A 12,500-nucleotide genomic window follows, 5' to 3' on the forward strand; every position below is an offset into this window, starting at 1 on the left:
TAAAGAACTAAATTCATTTGTTGAATTTGCAGCATTAGGGGGTTGATATCACCTTCACAATTCTTGCATCCATTGAACTTGTGAGTTATTGGAGAGTTCCTGCTTTAATGTCTTTGCAGGATGTCAGAATAACCTCCCAGAGCTGCTGCCTCCCACCCTCATAGATATTTTTCTTGATGATGCAATCTCCTCCTCTAGTCTCAGATCTCCTCTGCTTTCCTCTATCTACTCTAGTTTTATCTATTATCTCCTCTATATAAAATAATATTCTGTTCTCCTCTAGTCTCCTCTAGCCTCTAATATCCTCTAGTCTCCCCTAGTCTCTAATAGTCTCTAGTCTCCTCTAGTCTCCCCTAGTCTCTAATAGTCTCTAATATCCCCTAGTCTCCCTTAGTCTCTAATAGTCTCTAATATCCTCTAGTCTCTAATCTCCTCTAGTCTCTAATATCCTCTAGTCTCCCCTAGTCTCTAATATCCTCTAGTCTCCTCTAGTCTCTAATATCCTCTAGTCTCTAATCTCTTCTAGTCTCCTCTAGTCTCTAATCTCCTCTAGTCTCCTCTAGTCTCTAATAGTCTCTAATATCCTCTAGTCTCTAATCTCCTCTAGTCTCCTCTAGTCTCTAATAGTCTCTAATATCCTCTAGTCTCTAGTCTCCTCTAGTCTCTAATAGTCTCTAATCCCCTCTAGTCTCCTCTAGTGTCTAATATCATCTGCTCCTCTACTCTGCTCTTGTGTGTGGGTGTTGATGGCTGGAGTGCTGTTGTGATATTTAGCAAGGACCTGCAAGGAAAGAAGATTGTCTGCAGAGCATCTAGCCAAGCTTCTCATGAACACACATGCTCTCACTGTGCTAAGCCACACACACACACACACACACACACACACACACACACACACACACACACACACAAACTGTTTTACCGGTTTAATGGTAAATTGCTGTATAATTCCCCCCGCTTAGTACCCCCGTTTCAATTGGCAATGACCCTTATGACCACTGCAGTGTGTGTGTGTGTGTGTGAGTGTGTGCCTGGCCTTATGACCACTGCAGTGTGTGTGTGTGTGAGTGTGTGCCTGGCCTTATCACCACTGCAGTGTGTGTGTGTGTGTGAGTGTGTGAGTGTGTGCCTAGCCTTATCACCACTGCAGTGTGTGTGTGTGTGTGTGAGTGTGTGAGTGTGTGCCTGGCCTTATCACCACTGCAGTGTGTGTGTGTGTGTGTGTGTGTGAGTGTGTGCCTGGCCTTATCACCACTGCAGTGTGTGTGTGTGTGTGTGAGTGTGTGCCTGGCCTTATCACCACTGCAGTGTGTGTGTGTGTGTGTGTGTGTGTGTGAGTGTGTGCCTGGCCTTATCACCACTGCAGTGTGTGTGTGTGTGTGTGAGTGTGTGCCTGGCCTTATCACCACTGCAGTGTGTGTGTGTGTGTGTGTGTGTGTGTGTGAGTGTGTGCCTGGCCTTATCACCACTGCAGCTGGTTATTTCGGTGGGAAATGGAGTTAGGTCACATGATGGCAGAGACATAGGACAAGCTTAGCATTAGTCTGAGGAGCTTTGAAGCCACTCACTAGTCCTGTAGTCACTCACTAGGAGGTGTAGTCCTGTAGTCACTCACTAAGAGGTATAGTCCTGTAGTCACTCACTAGGAGATATAGTCCTGTAGTCACTCACTAGGAGGTGTAGTCCTGTAGTCACTCACTAGTCCTGTAGTCACTCACTAAGAGGTATAGTCCTGTAGTCACTCACTAGGAGGTATAGTCCTGTAGTCACTCACTAAGAGGTATAGTCCTGTAGTCACTCACTAGGAGGTATAGTCCTGTAGTCACTCACTAAGAGGTATAGTCCTGCAGTCACTCACTAAGAGGTATAGTCCTGCAGTCACTCACTAGGAGGTATAGTCCTGTAGTCACTCACTAGGAGGTATAGTCCTGCAGTCACTCACTAAGAGGTGTAGTCCTGTAGTCACTCACTAGGAGGTATAGTCCTGTAGTCACTCACTAGGAGGTGTAGTCCTGTAGTCACTCACTAGGAGGTATAGTCCTGTAGTCACTCACTAAGAGGTGTAGTCCTGTAGTCACTCACTAAGAGGTGTAGTCCTGTAGTCACTCACTAAGAGGTATAGTCCTGTAGTCACTCACTAAGAGGTGTAGTCCTGCAGTCACTCACTAAGAGGTGTAGTCCTGTAGTCACTCACTAAGAGGTATAGTCCTGTAGTCACTCACTAAGAGGTGTAGTCCTGCAGTCACACTAAGAGGTGTAGTCCTGTAGTCACTCACTAAGAGGTCTGGTATAGTCCTGTAGTCACTCACTAAGAGGTGTAGTCCTGCAGTCACTCACTAAGAGGTATAGTCCTGTAGTCACTCACTAAGAGGTGTAGTCCTGTAGTCACTCACTAAGAGGTATAGTCCTGTAGTCACTCACTAAGAGGTGTAGTCCTGCAGTCACTCACTAAGAGGTATAGTCCTGTAGTCACTCACTAAGAGGTGTAGTCCTGTAGTCACTCACTAAGAGGTGTAGTCCTGTAGTCACTCACTGAGAGTTCTGGTATAGTCCTGTAGTCACTCACTAAGAGGTGTAGTCCTGTAGTCACTCACTGAGAGTTCTGGTATAGTCCTGTAGTCACTCACTAAGAGGTATAGTCCTGTAGTCACTCACTAAGAGGTGTAGTCCTGTAGTCACTCACGAAGAGGTGTAGTCCTGTAGTCACTCACTAAGAGGTATAGTCCTGTAGTCACTCACTAAGAGGTGTAGTCCTGTAGTCACTCACTAAGAGGTCTGGTATAGTCCTGTAGTTACTCACTGAGAGGTCTGGTATAGTCCTGTAGTCACTCACTAAGAGGTATAGTCCTGTAGTCACTCACTAAGAGGTGTAGTCCTGTAGTCACTCACTAAGAGGTCTGGTATAGTCCTGTAGTCACTCACTGAGAGGTCTGGTATAATTGTGGATGTGACGCACGTCTTCGATGCACCATCTCCGTGGTTTGAGTGCCGTAGTCTGAGCTTCAGTTGTGTTTAATCTCAGTGTGTAGTCTGAGCTTCAGTTGTGTTTAATCTCCGTGGTTTGAGTGCCGTCGTCTGAGCTTCAGTTGCGCTTGATGGTTTGAGTGCCGTAGTCTGAGCTTCAGTTGTGTTTAATCTCTGTGGTTTGAGTGCTGTAGTCTGAGCTTCAGTTGCGTTTAATCTCCGTGTGTAGTCTGAGCTTCAGTTGTGTTTAATCTCTGTGTGTAGTCTGAGCTTCAGTTGTGTTTAATCTCTGTGGTTTGAGTGCCGTAGTCTGAGCTTCAGTTGTGTTTAATCTCCGTGTGTAGTCTGAGCTTCAGTTGTGTTTAATCTCTGTGTGTAGTCTGAGCTTCAGTTGTGTTTAATCTCCGTGTGTAGTCTGAGCTTCAGTTGTGTTTAATCTCCGTGTGTAGTCTGAGCTTCAGTTGTGTTTAATCTCTGTGTGTAGTCTGAGCTTCAGTTGTGTTTAATCTCCATGGTTTGAGTGCCGTAGTCTGAGTTGCTCAAGGCTTCTATTGCATTCAGGGGACGTTAAACTTCTCTTGCTCACGTTAACTCTGAAACTGCCAAATCAGCTGTGTGAGGTGCTGTGTGCTTTTCTCAAGGTATGTGTCTGAGTGTGTGGATGTGTGTGTGTGTGTGTCTGATTGTGTATGTCTGAGTGTGTGTGTCTGAGTGTGTGTGTGTGTCTGAGTCTGTGTGTGTGTGTGTGTGTGTGTGTGTGTGTGTGTGTGTGTGTGTGGTCTTCCATTTCACTCTGTCTGCTCCAAATGTTCCTGCTTCTCTGGAAGTCGTCCGTGTGTAGTTCAGAGGAAGAGTTGTTTATCCCACAGCTGTTTTTCTCTCGTCTTCTAAACTCACCAGCCGTATCCTCAGAGCTTATCATGTAGCTGGGCCAGCTGCCAACCTTCTTCTGCACAGGAAACACACACACACACACACACACACACACACACACAGAAACACACACTCACCACACACACACACCACATACACACGCGCGCAACACACACACACACACACCACACACACACACCACAAACGCACGCACAAAAATGTGCGAGCAAACACACACACACACACACACACACACACACACACACACACACACACACACACACATGCCTTTGTATTTGTTTTGTTTTTTTGTGTGTTTTTTGGTGATTCACCGATAGGCCTTGAGGCCTTCACTCTTTCACTCTTTCTCTCTCTGGCCTCCGCTGTAAACTCTCTCATTCCTCCACCTCTTCCTCCACCTCTTCCTCCACCTGTTCCTCCACCTGTTCCTCCACCTCTTCCTCCACCTGTTCCTCCACCTCTTCCTCCACCTCTTCCTCCACCTGTTCATCCTGTTCCTCCACCTCTTCCTCCACCTCTTCCTCCACCTGTTCATCCTGTTCCTCCACCTCTTCCTCCACCTGTTCCTCCACCCGTTCCTCCATCTGTTCCTCCACCTCTTCCGCCACCTCTTACTCCACCTGTTCCTCCACCTCTTCCTCCACCTGTTCCTCCACCTGTTCCTCCACCTGTTCCTCCACCTCTTCCTCCACCTGTTCCTCCACCTGTTCCTCCATCTGTTCCTCCACCTCTTCATCCACCTGTTCCTCCACCTCTTCCTCCACCTCTTACTCCACCTGTTCCTCTGCAGACGCACTTCTTCGGTCTGTGGTTCCACGGTCGGGTGCAGCAGCAGCAGCAACAGCGCTGGGTGGAGCTGGAGAAGCCGCTCAAGAAGCAGCAGCAACAGCGCTGGGTGGAGCTGGAGAAGCCGCTCAAGAAGCAGCTTGACAAGTTCGGTAATGAGCCACTGCTCTTCTTTGGGGTGATGTTCTACGTGCCCAGCGTCACCCGTCTGGAGCAGGAGGCCACCAGGTCAGTGTGTGCGTGTGTGTGTGTGTGTGTGTGTGTGTGTGTGTGCTGTGTGTGTGTGAGTGTGTGTGTGTGTGTGTGTGTGTGTGTCTGCTGTGTGTGTGTGTGTGTGTGTGTGTGTGTGTGTGTGTGTGTGTGCTGTGTGTGTGTGTGTGTGTGTGTGTGTGTGTGTGTGTGTGAGTGTGCGTGCGTGCGTGCGTGCGTGCGTGCGTGCGTGTGCTGTGTGTGTGTGTGCGTGCGTGCGTGCGTGCGTGCGTGCGTGCGTGCGTGCTGTGTGTGTGTGTGCGTGCGTGCGTGCGTGCGTGCGTGCGTGTGTGTGTGTGTGAGAGTGTGTGCGTGCGTGCGTGCGTGCGTGCGTGTGTGTGTGTGTGTGTGTGTGTGCGTGCGTGCGTGCGTGTGTGCTGTGTGTGTGTGTGTGTGTGAGTGTGTGTGTGCGTGCGTACGTGTGTGTGTTCTCATGTCTCCTTCTCCTCCCCTGTCTTGTCAAATTCTCCTCTCTCCTTCTCTCTTCTTCGTGTGTGTGTGTGTGTTAGAGCCCGACCGATCTATCGGCGGGCCGATATTATCGGCCGATATAAGGCATTTTCCAAACTATCGGTATCGGCATTGATAATGGCCGATAAATGAATATTTAAAAAATAAAATAAAAACAGACGAAACACCCTTCAACTATGTCATGAGTGTTGGCGTTGTATAGTTTGTCCTCCAGAGGGTTATCCGCGAGTGAGATCATCAGTGAAGTGTGTTCATGGTGATTTGGTCACGAGACATATACATTGCTTGAAATAACAATTAAAAGAACATCCCCATCAGTTCTCTTAACTCAAATAAGCATGACAAAATTCGTGGAAACAATGCCCAGTTTTGCTGCTGTTAAATAAGCTGAGAGTGAAGCGGAATTAGCTAGTAATTATGTTACGTTGTTACAGTGTAGTTGACTGTCTGTCCTTTTAACTTTTGACAATGTGACTGAAGATGTATTTCTTTAATAGCCTGACAGTTATAGCAGTGAGACGTATCATCTCTCTCCGGCCTGTTATTTTGAAAGCGTATGTTTTACAATTTGCAGTATGACGTTATCCATTGCTAAATTAGGGCTAGCTAATGCTATGAATATCAGTGGAAGACCACTAACGTTAACATTAATGAGCTTGGAAACCACAACGAACTTATTCTGCCTAAATAAAGTAATGATTTATTACTAGTATATCTGTAGTTACAGTCCCTGCATTGTAAAATGTAAATTAGACGTGCGAGGAGTGAACATTTAGACATAGAGAAAAAGTATCAAACATAGCTTGTGCAAAACGTAGCTTGTGCATAAAAGTTATCTTTTCTTTTACACGTGTGTGAAATCCAATGACGCCAAGTGTGCGCTTCAGACTGTCGTTCAGCCGCAGCAGAGTTACATAATGGATTTAGATCACTAAATAGTAGGTTTTAGAAGGCAGGCAGCAACTGATGATTGAAAATGGTTTGATGTAGCTTGATGGAAATAATTTTAAAAGTGCAGGTAAAGGGATAAGCAAGCTGACATTGTAATTATAAGGTTGCTTATAAGGCAATAGGGACTAATTATTACACACGCACACTCAAACATTTAAGAGTGACCTTTATCTTGTTTAATGATAATACAAATGATGATGATAGTAATAATGTCATCATTATTTTTTGTAATTGTTAAGTCTTAGTTCAAAGTTATATTTATGAAACTTGTTGTTGTTATTGTGTTTTTGTTCAAAAAACTAAGTTTCATATCTTAAGTTTCTATTTTTATACATTTTATTTATCAGAACTTTAATATATTTCGATGTTCCCCTGTTCCACTGTGACAATATTATTTAAAAACAAACAAGTTTGTTTTTGAAATGCATTATCATATTATTTTAGTCAATACTCATAAATAACTACAAATAACTAATGTTAGGGAAATCTGTTAATGTTTTGTTGCGCGTTTCTGAAAAAATATATATATATCGGTCGATATATCGGAATATCGGATTTTTAAATCAACAAATATTTGTATCGGTGTCGGCCTTCAAAATCCTTTATCGGTCGGGCTCTAGTGTGTGTGTGAGCTCTGCTTTATAAACCTTGTGTGGGTTGTTTTGGAGGTCGTCTGAGGAGGTGCTCAGGTGCAGAGTGGCCTCCTCAGATGTGCTGTTCCTCTTTAGTGTGTGTGTGTGTGTGTGTGTGTGTGTGTGTGTGTGTGATGTGCTGTTCCTCTTTAGTGTGTGTGTGTGTGTGTGTGTGTGTGTGTGTGTGTGTGTGTGTGTGTGTGTGTGTGTGAAGTGCTGTTCCTCTTTAGTGTGTGTGTATGTGTGTGTGTGTGTGTGTGTGAAGTGCTGTTCCTCTTTAGTCTGTTCCACGTGCCCACTTATGCGCACCGTACTGGTGAGGGTGTGTCTGTGGAGCTGTGGCATCTCCGGTTGGCCCAGGTCCTCAGTGCACACACACAAGGACACAGCACATACACATACAGACACACACACATCTCCGGTTGGCCCAGGTCCTTGTGTCAGTGCATACACACACACGCACAGACACAGCACACACACACACACACACACACACACACACACACACACACACACAAACACATCTCCGGTTGGCCCAGGTCCTCGTGTCAGTGCATGTCTGTGGGCTTAACCGTGTGAGCTCATCTGCGTGGGTTGGACCCTGTTCTGTCCGCTTTTCCGCTAACTGCTATGAGCTAACCTTCACTGGCCAACACCTGTACAGCTAACTGCTATGAGTTAACCTTCACTGGTCAGCAGCTTTACAGCTAACTGCTATGAGCTAACCTTAGCTGGCCAACACCTGTTCAGCTAACTGCTATGAGCTAACCTTCACTGGTCAGCAGCTTTACAGCTAACTGCTATGAGCTAACCTTAGCTGGCCAACACCTGTACAGCTAACTGCTATGAGCTAACCTTAGCTGGCCAACACCTGTACAGCTAATTGCTATGAGCTAACCTTCACTGGTCAGCAGCTTTACAGCTAACTGCTATGAGCTAACCTTAACTGGTCTGTACAGCTAACTGCAATGAGCTAACCTTAGCTGGCCAGCACCTGTAGTGCTAACTGCAATGAGCTAACCTGGCCAGCACCTGTACAGCTAACTGCAATGAGCTAACCTTAGCTGGCCAGCACCTGTAGTGCTAACTGCTATGAGCTAACCTTAGCTGGCCATAACCTGTAGTGCTAACTGCAATGAGCTAACCTTAGCTGGCCAGCACCTGTAGTGCTAACTGCAATGAGCTAACCTAAAGCAGTTAGCTATTAGCCTCAGGAGCTAGCTGCTAAGAGCTAATCCCCATCAGGTCAGTAACTCTTATCTGCTACGAGGTAACCAGAGCTTGTCATTAGCACTGACTTAGCATGCTATTAGTATTGAGTACTCAGCAGATAATTTGGGGTTGGGACAGAGAGAGAGGTAGAGAGAGAGGGAGGAAAAGGAGGGAGAAAGAGAACAGGACAGAGATGGTGTAGAGAAAGGGGGGAGGGTTACAAAAGAGGGAAGGAGAGAAGGAGGGAAGGAGGAGTGTGAGACTTCATAGTGTGGTGCTGCTCAAAGTGTGACGGGTCAACAGGAGGGCAGCCTGCAGTGTGAATGGCCAGTCAGCCAACCTCTCACACACACACACACAGCACATGCAAGCACACACACACACACACACACACACACACAGCACATGCACATGCACACACACACACACACACACACACACACAACACACACAGCACATACTCACACACACACATACACACACAACACACACAGCACATACTCACACACACACACACACACACAAACACACACACACACACACACAGCACATACTCACACACACACGCATACACACACACAGACACAGCACATACACACACACACACACACACACACACACACTGCAGCACACAAAACACTTCACACATTCATAGCTTTTTTACAGGCATGAAAGGACTTGTTCATCATTTGGAAGTACTACTACCATAAATGATCAGAGAAGGGAGTGTGTGTGTGTGTGTGTGTGTGTCTGTTTAGGGAGGTGGCTTGGAGAAAGGCGTCCTGACAGCAAGTGTGAGCATTTCTGGCCTGGTGGCTGTCACAGATGTGTGTGTGTGTGTGTGTGTGTGTGTGTGTGTGTGTGTTCACTGCATTCCTCTGGGTGTGTGTAGAATCAGGGGGGCAAGAGGAACAATAATACAGACTGTGAGAGAGGTCTTGTGTGTGTGTCTGTGTGTGTGTGTGTGTGTGTGTGTGTGTGTGTGTGTGTGTATGTGTGTGTGTGTGTGTGTGTCTGTGTGTGTGTATGTGTGTGTGTCTGTGTGTGTGTCTGTGTGTGTGTGTGTGTGTGTCTGTGTGTGTGTGTGTGTGTGTGTCTGTGTGTGTGTGTCGGTGTGTGTGTATGTGTGTGTGTGTGTCTGTGTGTGTGTGTGTGTGTGTGTGTGTATGTGTGCCTGGCTGGACTCAGGAGTTAAACTGGAATGTTGGCACAACTGGGCTTGTGTAGGAGGACACTACATTCCTCTGGACTACAAACACACACACACACACACACACACACACACTCACACACACACTCACACTATACACACACATGCACATATTCAGACAGTTTGCAAACATATGGGAACACACACATACACACATTTGCTCATCTGTAAAAGACAAGTGTAATTTCTCAAATAATACCACCAGTGAAAGGTTTTGGGTTCAGTGTAACGTTCAGTACACACACACACACACACACACACACACACACACACACACACACACACACACTGTGACAGCCAAGGTTTTGGGTTCAGTGTAATCTCAGGCACTTGTGGGTGATGGTAAAGGTATCCAATATATTTTGGGGTGTTGTTAAAGGCGATGTTAACTCATTGAATGCCAAGCTGTTTTCGGGAGCTTTGTCCTAGAGTGCCAGCAATCTAGACCATTGTTGATGATTTTTGTACAGCCACAGCATATTCTGTGTTATAGCTATGAACACATACAATGGCTCGTTTAAAAGGTGAGACTTTAAGCTCTTGGTGGGTGCAAACCGTGTATTTCTACACGCCTCTGTTCCTGAGAAATCCCAAGCTAAACAGTGGCTAGTTTTCATCAAAATCGCTGTTTTTTTCTAGAAATGGAGATATAACGTCTTTCATGAAATATGAAGTGTTGCCTGTTACTTACTTGTGTAAACTTTCCGGGAAGTGCATGCGTCACTGATTCGACCCAAAGCGGCAACCGAGTTATGATAAAATGTCCAGATTGTGCGTTTTCATGAGTTTTCGATCGTCATATATTTCATTTCCATTTATCACAGAGTTCCCAAAATCACATATAAGGTGTGTTAGAGTGTCTAGTTTCGTAATTTAAAAAAAGCTAAAAACGTAATATTACGTTTTTGGCACTCAACGCATGGGAAGGAAAAACGTAATATTACGTTTTTGGCACTCAATCAGTTAAAGGTGTCCTAAATATTTTGGGGTTTTTGTTTATTTGTTGTTTAGCATGCAGACCTTCTCAGTTGAGATTGGGAGTTGGTCTGGAAAAGGTTCACTGACTAACGGCTTCCAGCAGGGGCATAACTAGCAGAGAAGTTAAACTCTAATTGGTGCATTAAACTCTTACCAAATCATTGGTGCAGCAATCATATAAACAAAGGTTTTAAATGCAGTTGTTTACTCAGTTCCAAAGAGATACACGTCCTGTGTGTGTGTGTGTGTGTGTGTGTGTGTGTGTGTGTGTGTGTCCAGATTAGCGATTGTATCGGCTTCATGGCCTCTTGGCCAGACGGACCTGCAGAGCAAATTCCAAATTGGCCAAAGGTTCGTATTGGTATTCTCAGGCTACTGCAGTTGTGGAGTATTTGAATTTTGCACAAATACAACATTTGGATTTGTTTACAAACTGGCAAAACATTTCCAAGGGGCCATGTCGACTGACAAGGGAATATTACACAATTTAATACAAATAGTAGGCTATTGAAAAATTGCCGTAAAGCAAATGGGTTCACAGCTTCCTTACTGACCAATCACAGGTGGTCAGGGTGGGTGGTCTGACATCTGACACCTTTAACCATCAGCACAGGCACCCCCCAGGGCTGTGTTTTGAGTCCTCTGCTGTAGAACATCTACACCCATGACTGCAGAGCCGGCTGCAGCAGCAGTCACACCTCCACCATTACACTGCAGAGCCAGCAGCAGCAGCAGCAGTCACACCTCCACCATCACACTGCAGAGCCAGCATCAGCAGTCACACCTCCACCATCACACTGCAGAGCCAGCAAGCGCTTTCCGACATACGTGTAAGACCGGAGGTTCTGCCGATGTTAAACGGTGGGGCCGTATATCTGAACGACATAACCGGTCATATGGAAGTCCGAATTCACCCGGTGTTTATACTACCCCCGACCTAGTATTTCCTCCGGACATTATGTAAATGTGCTGTGTCTGAACGAGGCATAGAACATGCGGTTAAAATTCACACCTAGTGAGAGGGCGTGTTGGTGACGTTTCTTTCGTGCGTCCATGTGGTTAGATCTGACTTAAATGCCAGTTATGATGGAGTGGCATAGTGCTGTCCAGAAAATCTCCGACATGGAAAGATGCAGACATCACGGAGCTACTATCCATGAGGGCATACAACATTTTGATAAAACACATGAAGGGAATGGCACGTTGTAGCCTACAACTGCATGGCAAGGCCAAACGAATTCAAAAGACTGAATCATCATAAGCAGAAGGCGCTGAAAAGGCAGTAGCCTACAGCGACGTCGTTGACGACAATAACATTTAATAAATTGTTAGCCAACACGGTTTTCTGTTCATTGATAGCCTTAGGCAGAATTAGGCTACAGAAAAGAATACAGGATTTTTTTCTCTCCCGGCAGTAAAGACAGTAGATTCGTGTTTAAAATTAAATGAAAACTAAAGGTAGGCTATAGGCTAATTATGCATATGACCATCCAGAGGAGGCTGGTGATCTGTCAAAAATGATGAAGATCGTAAGATACAGATGGTTTTATTGTTGCGGTCATTATTACCACAAACACGAATTGACAACGAAACCATGGCGATCGTGGGTTATATCTTGCCTGCTTATTATGCACAGCCCTGTCAGAACTCCGTGTAGCATGCATACTGGCAGTTTTCATAAACCATCACCAACTAGTTCGCACTTTGGATATATCGTTGGATTGTGAAAAGCCCAATTTCGAATAACTACAACAGATGAGGTAGGATGCATCTTTTGCAATTAGAATTTCGTGTTGGTGAGACCTGTTGCCTATCAGTAGACATGTCATCTCGAGTTCCACGACAGCTTAGCTAGTGCCACCGAAATATGACACTGAAATCCTTTCACTATTGGAGTCGCTCAGATAGAAACAGCTGTAACGTGGTTAGGACACTTTTGCTGTGGAGTGGAGACGCCATAAGTTAGGTGTGGTTTTGACAATCAGAAAAGCAATACTGAAATAGTTTAATGATGTAAAGTCAAGTGCTGGTCTGGTGTGTGTGCACGCAGTTTTTATTGATGAGTCGGAGTGGCAAGGGCATTATAAAACTTCTCGCTCTTAGGCCTACTCGCGTTGAAATGGCGTAGCTGTCTAAATTCAAATCATATCATG

The 12,500-nt window shown here is 45.5% G+C and overlaps 1 protein-coding gene across 1 annotated transcript in view; it reads left to right on the plus strand.

The window, feature by feature from the left end:
* Positions 1-12,500, plus strand: part of LOC143110369 (tyrosine-protein phosphatase non-receptor type 14-like) — a 61,932-nt gene that overhangs the window by 17,590 nt on the left and 31,842 nt on the right. The window contains exon 3 of the mRNA XM_076273239.1: positions 4,649-4,872. Within this exon, the coding sequence (XP_076129354.1) occupies positions 4,649-4,872 (224 nt within the window). The remainder of the gene's footprint in view (positions 1-4,648; positions 4,873-12,500) is intronic.

The sequence above is a fragment of the Alosa pseudoharengus genome, unplaced genomic scaffold (assembly GCF_046254945.1).
Source record: "Alosa pseudoharengus isolate Yale_2024_CS ecotype anadromous, Long Island Sound unplaced genomic scaffold, YU_APseudo_1.1 YU_APseudo_1.1_scf_7, whole genome shotgun sequence".
In the NCBI taxonomy this organism is placed as follows: domain Eukaryota; kingdom Metazoa; phylum Chordata; class Actinopteri; order Clupeiformes; family Clupeidae; genus Alosa; species Alosa pseudoharengus.